General features: G+C 40.4%; 1 protein-coding gene across 2 annotated transcripts in view; it reads left to right on the top strand.

The window, feature by feature from the left end:
- The window catches only part of LOC126248522 (uncharacterized), a 162815-nt gene that overhangs the window by 118649 nt on the left and 23799 nt on the right, over positions 1-20367 (top strand). For both annotated transcript variants that reach the window (XM_049949575.1, XM_049949576.1), the window contains 2 exons: positions 18040-18166; positions 19814-20007. In XM_049949575.1, coding sequence (XP_049805532.1) covers positions 18040-18166; positions 19814-20007 — 321 coding nt within the window. The remainder of the gene's footprint in view (positions 1-18039; positions 18167-19813; positions 20008-20367) is intronic.

The following is a 20367-nucleotide window of genomic DNA, read 5'->3' as shown; positions in this document are numbered from 1 at the left end:
ATTCTCGTCAATATGGACACTTAAAAATTTTGAAATTTCTGCCCTATGTGTTATTTCATCACCATGTGTTACACTTGTCACTGGTGCAGTACCTGTAGAGGCGCAGAACTGAATATGATGTGTCTTTGTGAAATTCAGGATGAGACGATTTTCAGAAAACCAGTCAATGATGCTTTTGAGAACTTTGTTCACCATTTCTTCCATTTCTGTATGTATACTGGTGTCATCTTCAAAAAGAACTAATACTGCTTGTTGTAAATTAGACAGTAGGTCATTTACATATATGAGAAACAGTAGTGGACCTAAGACTGAGCCTTGGGGAACACCATACATGATTTCTCCCACGTCAGAATTATGTCCCTGGACACTTGTTGGTTGAATTACTACTAAGTACAACTTTTTGCATCCTTTTGGTTGGATGTGACATGATCCATTGGTCGGCTACACCATAAATCCTGTAAAACTTCAATTTGTCTAGGAGTGTACGATGATTCACACAATCAAATGCCTTGGATAGGTCACAGAAAATACCTACCAGTGCTATTTTGTTATTTAATGCTTGTACGAGGGTAATCCAAAAAGTAAGGTCTCCTATTTGTTTATAGGTACATATACCTGTTTATTTCTACAATGGTTTACATGAACTTATAGCTTGAACATTTAGCTATTTTTTGACATAATCACCATTTCTGTCAATGCATTTTTGTAGACGCTGTGGCAGTTTTTGTATGCCCATGTCATACCAGCTCACTGCCATGCTGTTCAGAAAGTTATGAACCTCTTCTTTCACCTCATCATAAAAATCGTTATTTCATTGTAGAAATAAACAGGTCTATGTACGTATGAAAAAAATAGGAGACCTTACTTTTGAGATTACCCTCGTAATATCTGGTGTGTGATCATGTAAATGGCATTCTCAATAGAGCGACCCTTCTGAAACCCAAACTGTGATTTGCTGAAGATGATATTGTTGCCAAAGTGAGATACTATTCTAGAATACATCACCTTCTCAAAAATTTTGGAAAATGATGTCAGCAATGAAATAGGTCAGTAGTTACTGACATCTCTTATCACCTTTCTTAAAGAGGGGTTTAACAACGGCATATTTTAGTCTCTCTGGAAAAATACCTTGAGTTAGTGATGCATTACATATTTCGGACAATACCGGACGTATTGTATGGAACCTATCTTTAGTACTCTATTGGAAACACCATCAAAACCAGAAGAGCTTTTATTCTTGAGAGAATGTATGACCCTCTTAATTTCAGAACTAGAAGTTGATGGTACATTCATATGACGTAATTTTAAGAGAGTTACTTCTTCAACATATTGCTGTGATCTCTCTAGAACTGTTGGTCCCTATGCTTTATACTATGTCTAAGAAATGATTATTAAATACATTTGCTACCTGTGACTTGTCATTTATAGCCCTCCCATTCAATTCAGTAGTAATGTTATACTCTTCTGTGGTTGGTTGTCCTGTCTCTTGCTTCACTATATTCCATATTGCCTTAACTCTGTTGTCAGATGTACTGATTTCTGACATAAATTGCATGTTCCTTGATTTTTTAATAACCTTTCTTAGTAATTTTGAGTAGTTTTTGTAGTGTGCAACTACTGCAGGGTCTCTACTTGTTCTTGCCAAAAAGATAAATTTCCCGTTTCCTTTCACAAGATCCCTTAATATCCCCTTAGTGATCCGTGGGTTTTTACATGGATGTTTGATGTCCTTTCTGATTAGCTTATATGGAAAGCTATTTTCTAATACTGATATGAATTTCTCATTGAATAGATTAAATTTTGTATTGGCATTTAGTTCTTTTAAAATTTCATCCCAGGTTGTTTCATGTAAACTACTCTTCAAAACATTTGCCCTGTAGTCATTAATGATTCTGAATGACTTCCACTGAGGTATATCCACACTGTAAGGCACTATGTCATTTATCCTGATTAACTGTGCATCATGATCAGAGACAGAATTTGTTACTGGGTAAACAGTTATTTTCTTGCTTTGTGCCTCATCAAAGGAAACATTATCAATTAGGGACCTACTGCCTTTATCCATCCATGTTGGAAAGTTAACTACTGAGAGCAAATTGTAAGATCCAAATAAGGTTTCCAGATCATTTTTCCTATCAGAATCCTTTAGAAAATCTGCATTGAAGTCACCACAGACTATTAACTGCTTGCTGATATCTGACAGACAGCACAGTAACAAATCCATGTTCCTCATAAATAATTCAAAATTTCCCAGTGGGGATCTATATACTGTTACAATTAAAAGTGAACTGTTTTTCAGCATTAATTCATAAGCACACACTTCTGTGTGCTGATCACTACAAAATCTGCTTGCATCAGTGCTTTTGAACTTGTGTTCTGTCTTAATATTTGCAACAACTCCTCCTTTTCCCTTATTAGTTCTGCATGAGTAAACTGCTAGACTGTAATCTTTTATATGTAACTTATCTAACCCCATGGTTATATGGTGCTCAAACAGGCATGGGATGTCTATCTTTTCTTCTAAATTTTGCATGGAGGCAAGAAGCTCTTCCACCTTAGTACTCAATCCTCTAAGCTAACCTTACTTTTCTGTGCATTCTTGTGGGGCTCTCCTGTTATAGCGACTTCTTTCAAAACAGGGTGCCTGAAACTTTATTCTAACTTTAAAAAAAAATTTGCCCTCTGACACCAGTAACCACAGGGACCTTGCATTGTGTGATTGTGCCCCCCCCCCCCCCCCCCCTGCCCGTACATTTCCTGCAAGAAGTTCAGCCAATGTATCTTTCCCTTTCCTATTCAGGTGAAGGCCATGTCTAGTATAACCCCACCTCCCAGTTGTAGTAACGGGCACTGCACTCATATGAGAATTCATTTCAGTCAGCAATAACATGCTCAACTCAGAGTTAACACGACCTACACCAGTATCAACCCATCACTGGTCATGGAGCTGCAGGATCTCCATGAAACTCACATTTGTGTGTGTAATTGCTACTCCTATTTTATCCAAGTCACCCTTAATGCTGTAATTACTGTTATTAGCCAGGCTGTTTACTACTGCACCTACTCTAATAACATGACCTTCTTTGCCAAAACCTTTGCACAATTTTGCTGTGTCCTTTGTCACCTGGCTAAGGTTAGCACTTGGCTTTACAATACTTGTGACCTAGTACCGTGCTCCTAACTTGTCCTACACCATCTGGCCTACACCCCTCCCATGGCTACTACCTAGTAGCAAGACTCTTATCTTCCTACTGTCTTTTGGTACCGACCTATGCTGAGTTTCTTGGTTAGAAGCCTGCTGCACCCTACTGTAACCTACAGCTCTATGAGGCTCTTCCCCTCCTACTTCAGGTAGCAAGCCAAATTTATTCAGTGTTGATAGCTCAAATGTAGAAGTTGATGAGCTGTTCCCCTTTTGCCCATTGCTTGTTACCTTTACCCAGCCCAGTTATAAATTAATTTGTGAGGATGATTAATGTGTTCTTAAATGACCATTCTCTTTCTGTTATCCAGTTTTGTTTAAGTATATTAAATAAAGTCTCCTAATTTGCAAATTAACCATTTCTGTAAGGTAAGCATATGTGATTGTGCCCCCCCCCCCCCCCCCCCCTGCCCGGATTGCGTAAGGCAGGTGTGTATCGTATTCCCTGTAGCTGCGGTATGGCATATATTGGTCAAACTATCAGGACCGTGGAGGACAGATGTACTGAGCATAAACGGCACACACGATTACAGCAGCCAAATAGATCTGCTATTGCCGAACATTGCTTGGATACTGGTCACCCCATGTTATATAATAACACCGAGATATTGGCATGCACGTCCAGCTATTGGGACAGTGTCATTAAGGAGGCAGTTGAGATTAAACTAGCGAGCAACCTCGTTAACAGGGATGGAGGTTTCTGTTTAAACTCTGTTTGGAATCCGGCTCTCTCCCTTGTCAAAAAACAGAGGAACAGAGTCAATGCTGCCTCACCTGTGAATTCATAGTCTCACTATCGATAGCTCTGACTTTGGTCATCTTTGGTGGCACTAGTGTTCAGTGTGTGTGTTATCTTTCCTGCTTCTGTCGCAGAACCGAGGTATTAAATTTGCATGCACGCCGCCTGTCCGTTGCAGTTTGCCTTGAAAATGGCGGGGTGTTCTCCCGCCGAAATATCGGCGGTCGCTGAAAGTGTTACCTGGCTGAATTCCCGGAAATTATTTGAAATATGTCTACAGTTCTGAAAGCTACACCCCATATTTCCTTCATTTGAAATTCCATCTCCTATTATCCCCCCCTCACCCCCTTCTCTCTCTCTCTCTCTCTCTCTCTCTCTCTCTCTCTCTCTCTCTCCCCCCCCCCTCCCTCCTTCCCGCCTCTCTCTCTCTCTCTCTCTCTCTCTCTCTCTCTCTCTCTCTCTCTCTCTCTCTCTCCCCCCCTCCCTCCTTCCCGCCTCTCTCTCTCTCTCTCTCTCTCTCTCTCTCTCTCTCCCCTCCTTCCCTCCCTCCCTCCCTCTCCCCCTCCCTCCTTCCCTCCCTCCCTCCCCCTCCCCATCCCCCTCTTTCCTATTTCCCCCCCCCTGCCCAGATGACTGTTGTGTCACTGTGTATGTGTTCTTATAGTGTTACAATGTTAGCTAATTTGTTACCTTTTTTTCCACAATCACTCTTTCATGCACAAGGAGCCTCAATACAGTGTGTCCCAGAAGGAATTGTCAGTATTCAGGGATATGGCAGAAAGAGTCGTCCAAAGCAAATATTAACTATTCCTTCTGGGACACCTGTATATTGTTGTTTTTTATTTTAATTTAAATTTAGAGTGGAGAAGTAATTTTTTTTATTTGTGTCAACAGTAGTTCAAGAGACCTAAGATCATTATTTATTTCCCTCCTTGTTTATGACAACCACTTTGCTAAAAACACACCAGTAACTGTTGCATGGAAGTGTGTTGCAGTAATCCAGTTAAAGTATCTGTGCTCTTAATACTCACAACAGGAGGCTGCTATCTCAGTTCTGTGCTAATAATAAGCCTCTGTATGAAAAGAAAGAGTCAGGCTTGACATCGTATGAACAAACCTGGTATTCCCTTAATAGATTGGAAGAAACCATGAAGAACCTAAACCTGGAAGGCTGGACAGGGTTTTGAGCTCCAGTCCACTCAAAAGTGAATCCAGCATCTCATCCACAATGCCGTCTCAGCCAGTTGTTCCTCCGTGACAGCCGTTGATACATCATGTAGGATTTCTTGGAACTTATTGCAGTGCTTTTGTTTAATCTTGTGTTTGTTAAATCACTGCCTGCTGTACTAACCTACTCTGGTAGGGGTGCTTGACACATTTTTCTCCCAGTCCCAAACGATCCAAGTATACAGGGTGTATACGACCCGGAACAACCGGGAGATCCGGTAAAAACCCAGGAATTTCTTCCTCCGGGAGAAAACCGGGAAAAACCTGGGAATTTTACAGGATTCCGGGAATTTTTCATTGTTTTAATTTTCAGTTAAATTTTTGTAATTTTGACTGATAAGAATCGATTCTCTAACAAAGGATATTACTGTATCCCGCTACTGCAGAATAATACTTCAACAATAAAACATAAACGAGAGGAAAAAAAAACGAAAATAACTTAAATTGCAAAGGAAATGCGCAATATACAACAACACACAGTGCTCCTGCAAGCGTCTGTCAACAGCAAAATGTGTCAAAGGCTTTAGGAAGAGGATGCAATGCTTCATAACAACAAATTGCCTCCGATGAGCGTGAAGTCACAACTGTTTACATTAGATTCATTATAGCAGTTACGAGCGGGCTCTTGCACATGCATAGTTCAGTCGGGTTTGAGTAGTAGATTCTCCCGCTTCTGGCTACAGGAATGTGGCTATCAGTTGTGCAAGTAGTTGCAGCAAGCAGTTAGATGCTACCGGGAAAAGGGGGCGCCAAATTCATATTCTGGAGGAGAAAAAAAACATGTTTAACAAAGTGCCTAGCATCCAGCGCACGTATGTCTATCGATTATTTTGAAACGCTTCCCTGTTGGTTTTTGAACACATTTTAAGTTGATTTCTGAATGAATCATAAGTTGATTTTTGAATGCATGCATAGTCTATGTGCTGTCTCTGTCAGGAGAATCCTCGTCACATCAAGAAATAAACTTTCCGCAGACGAAAGCGGTCAGGGCTATACGAGCTGAGTGGAGTAAAGCCAGACAGATGAATGCCAATTGCTGTCTGTTTGTGGTTGATTGGGTTTGCGAATGCTCAGCGTTGTTTAATTACTAGCGAAATCCATAGATTCAGACTACCAGAATGGAAATAAACGACTGACAGGAATAACAGGTGAGAAAGATTACGTACTATCTTCTTGGTGTACCCAAGAAAATGAAATTTTGGAAGAAAATTTTTGGCCAGTTCGCTACACTAGTAAGGACCAGTTGTACAGTCCCTGGCTAGCAGCCACTTAGTTCTATTCAGGAAGTAATGTGGAAAACGTGTTGTACGAACACGTAATAACGCCTAACCGGCAAACAATTGCGGGATAACTAAACCTGTGATTCTGGCAGGGTTAGTGAAATTAATCGGCGAACATATTTTGACAATCGTAGGAATAGCTGCAGAAGTGGTGATGACAAGATTGTTTGTTAGGAGGAGGAAGGAGAAGAAACGGGGACATCACACAAATTATGAAAGAATAAGACGATTCCAAAGTTATATAAAGATTTCGTAATACTAGTTTTCGATGTCATGCTTAAGAAGCTGGTGTGTATGAATGAAATGTGAAACTATTTCCTAACATAAAGCTTTTTGCTTGTAGTAGGCCTAATAGGCATTTGATATTGGCACCTCGTGAATTATATTCTGTCGTGTTATAAAAATGGCCATTTGTGCCAAAACAGTCTCGTTTATTTGGTGTGTATTACGAAATTGCTTCAATATTAGAAAGGCCTCTTTTGTTTTATCTAGCAGACAGTGACAAAATAGACGTAATCATATCGAGAAAGCACACCAGTCTTAGGTATTATTTGTGTTAACAGCTTTTTCAGTAGTAGCTAATGACATTTCGATTTTCCATGTAGTGAATCGTTTGACGAGCTTTGATGAGGTAATAGATTCTTTCACAGGAAGGAAAGCATGCCATGTAAAGCTGTAGCAAGATTAGAGAGAAAAAAATGCTAGGAGCTAAGGATTGAAGAAATGTGTACTTTCTTGCGTGCCTCTTTTCTTCATTGGTTTTGCGTATCCTATATTTAATTTTATGTCACACAAAACAGCAAGTTATTAGCTAGTAGGCAATAAAGAGTGCAAATTTTCTGAAGAGTTCTTGTTCTCCCGATTACAAATAATCCCATCCGCTATTAATTGCGAGATTTTTTGTAAGCGGGGCAGGATGTCAAACCGGCCAATTGGGAGCAGGACCGGCACCACAGGACATTTCAACTTCCACTGCCCTGAATATAGTTTGATGGCATCCAGTACAAAATATACACGTTTCAATTCTATAGAGCGAAACACAGTGACTTAAGATAGAAGAATGCTTTATGAAGATGCGTGGCACTGCACTTTGGCACACTTAAGACCAAATAACATGTCTTACATTTTCTCGAACACATATATTTTATGTTTCTGACTTTTCAGAAAGATGTGCGCTACGATATATATATATATATATATATATATGGTATTTCAAAAATGACCGGTATATTTGAAACGGCAATAAAAACTAAACGAGCAGCGATAGAAATACACCGTTTGTTGCAATATGCTTGGGACAACAGTACATTTTCAGCCGGACGAACTTTCGAAATTACAGTAGTTACAATTTTCAACAACAGATGGCGCTGCAAGTGATGTGAAAGATATAGAAGACAACGCAGTCTGTGGGTGCGCCATTCTGTACGTCGTCTTTCTGCTGTAAGCGTGTGCTGTTCACAACGTGCAAGTGTGCTGTAGACAACATGGTTTATTCCTTAGAACAGAGGATTTTTCTGGTGTTGGAATTCCACCGCCTAGAACACAGTGTTGTTGCAACAAGACGAAGTTTTCAACGGAGGTTTAATGTAACCAAAGGACCGAAAAGCGATACAATAAAGGATCTGTTTGAAAAACTTCAACGGACTGGGAACGTGATGGATGAACGTGCTGGAAAGGTAGGGCGACCGCGTACGGCAACCACAGAGGACAACGCGCAGCTAGTGCAGCAGGTGATCCAACTGCGGCCTCGGGTTTCCGTTCACCGTGTTGCAGCTGTGGTCCAAATGACGCCAACGTCCACGTATCGTCTCATGCGCCAGAGTTTACACCTCTATCCATACAAAATTCAAACGCGGCAACCCCTCAGCGCCGCTACTATTGCTGCACGAGAGACATTCGCTAACGATATAGTGCACAAGATTGATGACGGCGATATGCATGTGGGCAGCATTTGGTTTACTGACGAAGCTTATTTTTACCTGGACGGCTTCGTCAATAAACAGAACTGGCGCATATGGGGAACCAAAAAGCCCCATGTTGCAGTCCCATCGTCCCTGCATCCTCAAAAAGTACTGGTCTGGGCCGCCATTTCTTCCAAAGGAATCATTGGCCCATTTTTCAGATCCAAAACGATTACTGCATCACGCTATCTGGACATTCTTTGTGAATGTGTGGCGGTACAAACTGCCTTAGACGACACTGCGAACACCTCGTGGTTTATGCAAGATGGTGCCCGGCCACATCGCACGGCCGACGTCTTTAATTTCCTGAATATATATTTCGATGATCGTGTGATTGCTTTGGGCTATCCGAAACATACAGGAGGTGGCGTGGATTGGCCTCCCTATTCGCCAGACATGAACCCCTGTGACTTCTTTCTGTGGGGACACTTGAAAGACCAGGTGTACCGCCGTAATCCAGAAACAATTGAACAGCTGAAGCAGTACATCTCATCTGCATGTGAAGCCATTCCGCCAGACACGTTGTCAAAGGTTTCGGGTAATTTCATTCAGAGACTACGCCATATTATTGCTACGCATGGTGGATATGTGGACAATATCGTACTATAGAGTTTCCCAGACCGCAGCACCATCTGTTGTTGAAAATTGTAACTATTGTAATTTCGAAAGTTTGTCTGCCTGAAAATGTACTGTTGTCCCAAGCATATTGCAACAAACGGTGTATTTCTATCGCTGCTCGTTTAGTTTTTATTGCCGTTTCAAATATACCGGTCATTTTTGAAACACCCTCGGTTACTCTAACATCAAATGAAAAGAAAACAGGTATCTGTGGCCGGGAGCTATCAAGTGAATTAAAATACACTCCTGGAAATTGAAATAAGAACACCGTGAATTCATTGTCCCAGGAAGGGGAAACTTTATTGACACATTCCTGGGGTCAGATACATCACATGATCACACTGACAGAACCTCAGGCACATAGACACAGGCAACAAAGCATGCACAATGTCGGCACTAGTACGGTGTATATCCCCCTTTCGCAGCAATGCAGGCTGCTATTCTCCCATGGAGACGATCGTAGAGATGCTGGATGTAGTCCTGTGGAACGGCTTGCCATGCCATTTCCACCTGGCGCCTCAGTTGGACCAGCGTTCGTGCTGGACGTGCAGACCGCGTGAGACGATGCTTCATCCAGTCCCAAACATGCTCAATGGGGGACAGATCAGGAGATCTTGCTGGCCAGGGTAGTTGACTTACACCTTCTAGAGCACGTTGGGTGGCACGGGATACATGCGGACGTGCATTGTCCTGTTGGAACAGCAAGTTCCCTTGCCGGTCTAGGAATGGTAGAACGATGGGTTCGATGACGGTTTGGATGTACCGTGCACTATTCAGTGTCCCCTCGACGATCACCAGTGGTGTACGGCCAGTGTAGGAGATCGCTCCCCACACCATGATGCCGGGTGTTGGCCCTGTGTGCCTCGGTCGTATGCAGTCCTGATTGCGGCGCTCACCTGCACGGCGCCAAACACGCATACGACCATCATTGGCACCAAGGCAGAAGCGACTCTCATCGCTGAAGACGACATGTCTCCATTTGTCCCTCCATTCACGCCTGTCGCGACACCACTGGAGGCGGGCTGCACGATGTTGGGGCGTGAGCGGAAGACGGCCTAACGGTGTGCGGGACCGTAGCCCAGCTTCATGGAGACGGTTGCGAATGGTCCTCGCCGATACCCCAGGAGCAACAGTGTCCCTAATTTGCTGGGAAGTGGCGGTGCGGTCCCCTACGGCACTGCGTAGGATCCTACGGTCTTGGCGTGCATCCGTGCGTCACTGCGGTCCGGTCCCAGGTCGACGGGCACGTGCACCTTCGGCCAACCACTGGCGACAACATCGATGTACTGTGGAGACCTCACGCCCCACGTGTTGAGCAATTCGGCGGTACGTCCACCCGGCCTCCCGCATGCCCACTATACGCCCTCGCTCAAAGTCCGTCAACTGCACATACGGTTCACGTCCACACTGTCGCGGCATGCTACCAGTGTTAAAGACTGCGATGGAGCTCCGTATGCCACGGCAATCTGGCTGACACTGACGGCGGCGGTGCACAAATGCTGCGCAGCTGGCGCCATTCGACAGCCAACACCGCGGTTCCTGGTGTGTCCGCTGTGCCGTGCGTGTGATCATTGCTTGTACAGCCCTCTCGCAGTGTCCGGAGCAAGTATGGTGGGTCTGACACACCGGTGTCAATGTGTTCTTTTTTCCATTTCCAGGAGTGTACATTCACATAATTACGGAAGGCTAAAATATGTCATTAGTTTCAGATTTTATTCTATTTCCACCTTTCTGACTGTCAAACATTAATCGCCTTGCAGAACAATGTAGTTATTTTTGTCTGTTTGCTAAAGAAATTTGACTTTTAATAACCTTTTCCACAGAGGCAGTCAATGTATTTGAAACGAAATGTTTAAATCCACAGTACTGGTTAGTTTCAACTGTTCTGGTTAGTTTCAACTGTTCGCTGCATTTCAAGTGCACGTTTTCATCTTCTAGCACGTATGGCGTTATGTCATAATAAAGAACCAAACATGATATAAAACAGTAGTTGTGCTCCGAGAAAATTTACATCCCGAAAACCACACTGAAAAGCTTAATATCAGGTCGAGGTCTACTTGTTATGACATAATGTATGATCATTCAATGTTTTACATGTACGTACATACGGGCTTCCTGCATCATGGTAGCTGCGCAAGCGCGGTGTTGCCTGTTATCTTGCGCTCTCTGGTAACTGCTGAAACGAAATTATTTCTAACAGGTCGCTGGAGAAGAATTGCGAATGGTGGTTTGAAAAGTGTTACTTTCAAAGTAAATATCCTTTTATGTAAGTTGAACTATGTGCGATAATGTACCACGAATTTCTTAAATCACAGAGCGTTTGACTCTCATTTAAAAATCAGCTCTTTGATGACGAGCCATTTAGACAAATTTCGAACACTGAAGATCAGACATTTGTCATTATTAAAAATTTTACTGGCACATTTGTGTGATTCTTAAAGTGTAACACGCGGAAAAAGGATCAACAGTATATGCGAAATCATAGCTTCTCTTGCAGCTTATTAACCTTAGAGACCAATATTATATGTGAAAGCTTTTCTTTTCTTGTAGCAAGACTATGTATATTAATTTAAACTATTAACTTTCCCTGTTTGTGTGTTCGTGCTACGTAACAGTGGTGTTGCTGTTGGCTGACTACATCATGTGTCCTATGCTCTGAATATCTGCTGTCATCGACTGCCGAGATCACATGACATGAGCTTTGACTGGCTTGCAGAAATGCATCCCAATCCCGATTTCAATGATTCGGAAAGTAACATGCGGTGTTTGGTGGAATTCCAATGTATACTTTCGTAATACGAAACTACGCAACGTACATGTTGCTGCACATAAAAGATATTTCCAAAACGCGTCTTTGTCTCTGAGTTTCGTTTTCTAAAGTGCCAGGAAATTCTGCTCCCGTGTATAAAACCTTAACCATTCAAAGGATTGATAAGGGGAAATGTACTGTCACTTAACACGGAAAAAGCGTGTTTTCACCCGGGAGAAAGTGTGTTTTTAACTGGGAAATCCGAGAAAAATCTGGGAATTTTTGTTCCTTGTCCAAGTATACACCCTGGTATAAGACTGCGTATTGCCTCCTTCATCTGGGTTCTATCTTGTGTTGGGTGTCTTCAGAGGTTTCATGTGCTTTGGGAATTTTTCCTGGCATTTTGCTTACTTTGTGCTTGTCATATCCTTGTAAAGCTGTTTGTAACAAAAAAGTTGATTTGAACACCACAGTGCTTTACTAAGCATGGTTCTGTTAGAAGTGGTAAACCATCGACTTCCTCTGATCTTTAGTCAAATGAATCTCAATGTTTCATAAGCATTGAAAGTGTTTATGCTGCTTGCACCAAGCAAGGCGTCATTTGGCATCTACCTGCGTGATGTGTGGCTTATTAGCAGCCACATGACCATGAAATCCACATTTTTGTCACCTCTCGCCTAACTGTTATATTACTTGCAGTGGATCCTGATGCAGTCTGGAATTCCTGTGTGATGGTCTGAATAGATGACTGACTATACACATTATGACCCTCTTCAACTGTCAGTGGTCTCTGTCAATCAACAGACAAGGTCGGCCTGTATGATTTTGTGCTGTACGTGCCCCTTCACGTTTCCACTTCACTATCACATCAGAAACAGTGGCCCTAGGTATGTGTAGGAGTGTGGAAATCTCGCGTACAGGCATATGACACAAGTGACATCCAATCACCTGACCACGTTTGAAGTCTATGAGTTCAGCGGAGTGCCCCATTCTGCTCTCTCACGATGTCTAATGACTACTGAGGTCGCTGATATGGAATACCTGGCAGTAGGTGGCAGCACAATGCACCTGATATGAAAAACATGTCCGGGTACTTTTGATCACATAGTGAATAATAAGTTAAGTTGTTGCTTTTGAGACAGGCAGAAGAATTTTGTGGCTACTTGATGCATATGCCACATTAATAACAGTTGATATGGCTTTTACATCTTTGCGTATACTTAATCACTATACCTGTGTTTCCATGTATAATGCACAATGTACAAACACATGGAATATAATTTGCACTGTTCACAGATATTTTGAAGAAATGGGTGAAACTGCTTCCAAGAATAAAATACTGGTCCAGACATGTAGCAGCGGACTATTAATGTAATTTTGGCATCGTAAAGTAAAGTACAGTCAGTTTAACTTTGTGTCAGTATGGTATTTTGGGGAATCAAAATTGATTTGTATACTTAAGATAGTATAAAATATTGTTGAAAGTTGCTGCCATGTTTTTATTGTTGGTGAAATTAAAGTCTACATACGGTGTTATAACAAAGCTGTTTAAACTTTTAAAAAGTTTGGAGAGTGAATTAGTAAAAAACAGAGAAAAGTTAGGATGGTGGTTTTAATGCTTCACAAGTATTCTACATAGACACCCCCCCCCCCCTCACACACACACACACACACACACACACACACATACATTTGAGTATATTGTACAGCATGTTGATACGACATGTGAAACTTTCAGAAAAGTCCTTCTTATGGATGTTGCTCAACTCCTGCATCACAGTTGCACCTTCATTGGTCTTGTTGAACCTTCAGCTACCCACTCTGCATTTTGACATTTTGTGGTAGGATCATATTGATAACACCATATCTCATCATTTGTGATGACGTTTTACAGAAAAGAATTGTTCATGGTTTTCGTTTCAATCAAGTCAGAGCAGGCATCTCCATGTTTGGTTTCTGTTCAGAAGTCAAGGTGTGTGGGACAAATTTTGCACACTTTTTCTCTTTTTCTAAACATTCTAGATGATATCTTGAACATTTAATTTAGAGATGTTCCCTTTTTTGCGCCATTGAACTGCCACCATAGTTACTGCACTAGTGTTGTTTATATGTCAGGAATAAAGTCCGTCACAGATTTTTCTGGATGGTGTACGTTAAATGTGAAACTTCCATTATTGTGGATAACTATATGGGAATTAATCATATTGTGAATGGGTAGTAGATCACTACTTCAGCTCTTAAACAGAGGTTATAAGAAACTAGTATATTCGGATGTACGTTACCCTCCTAGAGCTTTGTTCAGTGTTGCCTTGGAAGCAACAGTTTTTAATGTGGTCTTTGGCAAAGTGTTTATGGGAACAGAGACGAAATTAGTCAATGTAGCAATAATATATATCAGCATCTGTTGCGACTGGTAGTGTCAAGTCACTTATCCATCTCCCATTAGCATGATAAAAATAAAATGTAGTTGGAAAAACTTATGCTCTTTGCTTGTCTTTGAAAATAATTTGGTACTGGCAACTACAGTCATTAGTTTTAGTCCTGAAGTTAAGTGTCAGTGCCGTGATAATATGACACAGCAATTTTTGGCAACTGGATGACCATGGTTTGTTCTATACATAGAAGGTTGAAAACTGGACTGCCAAAAACTTTTTCAAACTTTTAATTTCTCATTCAGTTTAAATTCAAGAGACAGTTGTCTCACTCTTTGTGTTCCACTAAGTCCTTCCACAGTGATAATAGCACAACTGAGCAGATATAAGAACTTTTTAAACTGGATTCGTAACTCTGTCCTATATTAACACGCCAATATTATGCCTAAACTTCACAGCACTGCCAGGTCAAGTAGCCATCCAACAAATAGTCAGACAATGTTGGCTTAGATTGGAGAGCAGCATGCTCAAGCTGGTTTCTAAGAGGGGTGCGGATGCTCGAGCACACACACCCATTCAGATTCACATCACAGATAAAGTCCAACGTTGCTGATGTTAAAATAAAATTCATTCTAGTAACCATCTGCACTCACATGCTCAAGAGTCTACTTTGATGCTCTCAGAGACTAGGGTTAAGTTTGTGTATTTTTTACTTTATTTCAACATCAACAATGTTGAAATTTATTTGGCAGTAAAAGCAATGCTGCTGTGCTCTCCACCAGATGTGTTTCGACCCTTAGTTGATGAAAGTATGGGTTGTAGGCCAGCTTTCATTGTTGAGATCTCATGCTACACAACTGTTAATTTATTTGTGTTGTTTATTGATGCATGATAGTAACATTTTGTGCATCATTTAATATGGATCCTAAAAAGTGCAAAGTTGGCAGTGAAAACACACTGTTTCTAACTGAGTGGACTAAACAGTATTGTTTTACACTACCTGGTAGGGCTGAAGCCATCCCAGTTAACCTCATATGCAACAAAACGGTTGCTGTCGTTGAAAGTGCTAATTCAAAGCGACACTATGAAACAGCTAACAACTCATCAGCAGTTCCATAGAAGCTTTTGCCAGTGCATCATGTCAAGATAAACTTCAGACATATTTTAGCTCATACAAACAAAAAGGGGGAAAAAAAGAAAAGAAAAGAAAAAACACAATCATACTTGCTCTGTGCATAAGCGAGCAAGAAAAATTAGGAGAAGCAATTTTTGTGTGTGTGTGTGCTGGAGGTTTAATAAGAACCAGAAGCCATATTCAGAGTCCTAGATAGTAAAAGAATGTATGTTCGAAGTGGCCACAACACTTCTAGAAGAGGAGGAGTATATTGTTACCACTATTCAGAGTATTCCATTATATGCAAGAAGCAATACAAGAAAACAGAAATTTTGGCTGCTGATAACAAAAGAAGCCATCTCGGGCTTTTACAGAAGATACCTTGCTACCCTACTGCCCTTGACAAATCATGTGACATTGTTGATGATGAACTAATGTTAGTTCCTGTGTGAGTTGTTTCCTTTTAAATGGTGAAAGGAATAACAGTATTATGGGATGAATTGCTAGCATCATAGCCATTTAAAGACAAGACTTGTAGAGATGATTTGTTGCAGGCTTTCCCTGACTTCATAATCAGACATTAATTATGATTAAATGATTTCCCCTTTCAATGGACAGAAAAGAGCTGTGTAAGGATTATCAGAGATAAGAATCTGAATTACTTTATTATTGGTGCATAATTCACCAGACAACCATTTGTGCACTACACTGAATGATGTAATGTACAACTTAGTCAAGTTAATCAGTTTCATGAGATATTGTTCTACCCTTCAGCACAGGCAGTTCAAGGAGATTCTATCTGAATGTGATTCGGAATATTGTGACTTTCTGTAACATAACCGTGTTTGTTGGCTACGAAAAGGACAGATAAAAAAAAAGTAACCTCTTTCTTGGAAAACTTGGAGACACAGAAAGCAACTTGCAATTCCCAGCAGATATGTGCAGTATGCTAGCTGTGGCTTACCTGAAAGACATTATCAAATATTTACATCCGCTCAACACTGAGTTAATATGATGCAAAAAATGTCTGCTTTCCTTCACAAGCTTGATATATGTGAGAAAGGTATTAGAAATCAAAAATTTATTCATTTTCTAATAATATGAACATAAAAAAATATAATTCTGAAATATACACAGCAGTGTTTTGAAGTTTTGTATCAGATCTTGCCAAGGAATGTGCAGAAAGATTCCAAAACTTTGCAGAAATAGGGAAACTGTTACCATATGAATTTCTCCAGTGACAGACTTGGCAGATGTGGCTGTAAAGGTATCTAATCTTCCAAAATCTTCACTTCATATGGAAGTAATTGATTTACTAAAAGTCCTTGCAGACTTACAAAACTCCAGCCACTAAATAATTTTGAGGTAAATATGGTTTGGAAAAGTATGCAAATTGCTTTAAAAAAATCCTATTTGCATGGCTTCTATGTTTACTTCCACACAACTTATGTCAAACATCTTTCTCAAAAATAATTATTTGAAAACCAAATATTGTTCAAGGGTAATGGATGGATGCCCACCTGCAGAAACTTTTCACGTGATTTTTTCCCTGCGAGAACCGAACTACAAAAGATTGGTTCAAGGCTGCAAATGTAATTTCACTTGTCCATTTGTAAACTTGTCTATCTTACACTATTTTTAAGAGAAAAAATAAAAATTAAAAACCTTTTGCTACCTATAATATGGGTTTCTAATAAGTAGACCAAAGCTTTTTTTATATAAATGGAAATTGAGCTAAATTTGAATTTTTCTTTTTTCTCTGGGCCTTGATAAAATTTTACTAAAGCATCCAAAGCATGATAAAATTGACTTTCTGACCCCTGCATTTATCATTTTTTCACAGTTATCTGACAAATACTTCAAAACATTGTGTTGTCTGCTTATGATTTTTGTGTTTTTGATAAAATGTGTTACTTGATCTGCCAGAAGTGCAAGAGGCTCCTCTTTGTTATTTTGACAATGTACTTGTTATAAATGTTGCCAAAATTAATACCTTCCTTCCCTTGGCCAACATCCTCCCATAACATCTGATGGGCTTATTTCAATAGTGGTACAAGTCCATTTTTTTTCATTCTGAGATACAGAGTCCTAAAGGTAAATGAGCACTGAAAAATCTGCAGCTGAGATACCAGTATATATACTGGAATGTTTCTGGTATCTCAACTGCAGATTTTTCAGCGCTCATTTAACCTTAGGACTCTGTATCTCAGAATGAACAAGAATGGACTTGTACCACTATTGAAATAAACCCTTCATATATAGTGTTATTAAGCCCGAAAAACTGAAGTGTGGATCATGAATAAGCAAACTGGGAAACTTGGTTGAATCTTAAACTTTCAGAACTGTAAAATTTGGTGCTAATGTTTCTCCTCGCCTACCTTCTGCTTTTATTTATACCTCTCACCTGTGCTGTTTCAGTTTCTGACAGCTCATTATTAGTCATTGCTACTTCCATATCCTTCTGTGCACATAGAATCTCATCTGATGTGGGCCAGACATTGACTTCCTTTATCTCTTCTAAGAAAATTAATTTAAATATTATTGAAAGCTGGAAACATTCACGTTTTTTTAATAATTTGTGTGTCACCTTTCCTACAGTTATTTCAGCTGTGGTGTCTGGCAAGTAGACAGTTCGCTTGTGCCTTAAATATGCTTAATACTCATATTTCACTGTTATTTTTATTATTATCAAAAGTCATTTTCTGAATCCTACATTTTTTTCTGCAATTGAACTTAACGCATTTATATTATAATTGTGTTGACTTTCATATCAACAGGCTTTTTAAACTTTACATTCGAGGGTTTGAGATATCTGTGGAAGCAGATGCGGTGAGAAAGAAAGCCCGAGAGAAGACTTACCTAAAAGCTCTGGAAAAGCTTCAGGAACAATGCTTTACAATCAAGGTAAAGATGCTTGCTTCTGATTTCCGCCCTGCTTGTTTATTGCTATCTACACTGCTGGTCCTTAAAATTGAACACTGTGAAGACAGCACAACAAAAGTCAAATTGGCAAGGATCGTACTACATGTTTGAATATGTAAATGTCCAAACATTTTAACACAACTGCACGGAGTCAATAGGAGTAATGCCATCCACAATCAGTGCCTAAGTTGAGATTATACAGCAGATTTCTCATTCGAGAATCACATGTGAATGTTAGTTGTTTGTCAGAAGTTTATGTTATGACTTGTGTAACAAAGAGAGCACATGTCATAATTCGCCAGTGACAGAATTTTGGCCTATTGAGACTGCAGTTTATTGTTCCCCAATGACACCACTCACGTCTGTTGTGACCCTGATGCTCTCATGCAAATCTGGAATTGAAGAGTCAGAGAGAGCCATATTTGCCGCCATGCAGGATATAACACATTGACCACCTGAGAAACAAGACTCATTTTTCGGCCAGCCATGTGGGATGGTACAGCCTCATCATGTACTGTGAGTTGGGGAAATTGACTCATTTGCAGCAAAGCAAATATCCACATAGACACTAAGAGAAAGTCTGCAGCACCACGGACAGTCAGCACAGCAATCACGGTAGCGGCTTTTTTTGCCACGGAGCAGAGAGAGGTGTACCAACAGTGGTGCATGTGCCAATGATACAGGATACAGGAGTGACACGGCATCATCTTTTCGGATGAGTCTTTCTTCTGTGTTTGGCAACAGGGCAGACTTATCCATGTGTGGAGGCTCTGAGGAGAATGAACATTACCACATTGTATTTGCCATCATTGTACGGTCCCAGCAGCTAGCATCACGGTACAAGGAACCATCAGGTACACGGCGTGATCACATCCAGTTGACACAGCTAATGATCCAGCATTATGCGTGATGTGTTCAAGGTTGGTGGCTGTGCACCGCTTTCTAGGTCTCCTGTCAAAAAGCCCCGTCTCGGTTTGCCGAGAGATTGGCATGCCACCGCTTGTGAGCCCTGCGATTGACAAATTCTGTCATAGAGTGGAATCAGCCTGGAATGAGAGACTTGTATCTGTCATCCAAGTTCACGGTAACAAGATGCCCAGCCCTCATTTCTGCAAGACATTGTAGTTATGTGTACAAAATTTTTCACACTGTGTACCACCAAATCACATGTATATTCTTGCTATACTGTATACAGACAATACATAAATTTTTGGTATTTTCTGTCCTTCCTGGAGTTGTCATTTTAATGGCCAGTGGTGTAGAAAGTAGAAAATCCTTTCTTGGTATTTTTGTGCTTTTTCACAAATTTATTAATGTTTTATTTTATTCCTTGCAAATGTGTTAATTTGTTTATCTGTTATCTCTGTTTACTTCAACTGCAACTTTTTCTGCTTTGTTTGCATTCTGAGGTAAATTTCTTATTATTATTATTATTATTGCGAGGAGAGTATTTCCCTCCTTTGTTGTTTTCAGTATCTAATGGTGAATCACTGTTAGCTTTTCAGCACCACTTGTCGTCTATTTCGAGAGGCTTTGAAGTGAAGGTGCTGTGAAATGTGATTCATCTGTGGTACAGTCTCAAGTAGCTTTTGAAACAAGTCTACATATTGAAAACATAAATATTTTCAGATAAAACGTCGGCGTTATGACCAAATTGTTGGGAGAAACTTTGGTGAACCAGAAGTTTCGGAGGTAGAAGAACCACAGAATAGAGGACCTGTTACACCTGCTGTTGGGGGTGTAGCTTTGAGAATGATGGAAAATATGGGCTGGACAGGTGGCGGCCTCGGCAAAGCACAGCAGGGAATAGTAGAGCCAATAAGGTAATTACTTACATGTTAGTCACTGTTACACAGGGTGTTGGTGCTTATTTTTTTGCATGGCTTATTTGCTTGCAAACAAGATGTGATTGCATATTCTGTTATCAAATATACATTTATTTATGCCTATTATTATTATTATTATTATTACAGTATTTTATTCTTCTCAGTAAAATATTTCAGTTGATTATTATCAATGATGGCTGTATAGCGTTACTTTTGCAGGGCATGAGAAAGAGGAAACTGCTTATAAAGGTTTACAATAGTAAATTCCTGAAGAATCTAGAAAGTTCCTCTTACTGGACAGTTGCACTAAGCATTTGATATGCCTTCTTCCTCTTCAACACATTGTCACCCAACTTA

The sequence above is a fragment of the Schistocerca nitens genome, chromosome 3 (assembly GCF_023898315.1).
Source record: "Schistocerca nitens isolate TAMUIC-IGC-003100 chromosome 3, iqSchNite1.1, whole genome shotgun sequence".
NCBI lineage: Eukaryota > Metazoa > Arthropoda > Insecta > Orthoptera > Acrididae > Schistocerca > Schistocerca nitens.
This window is presented reverse-complemented; position numbering and strand designations above follow the sequence as displayed.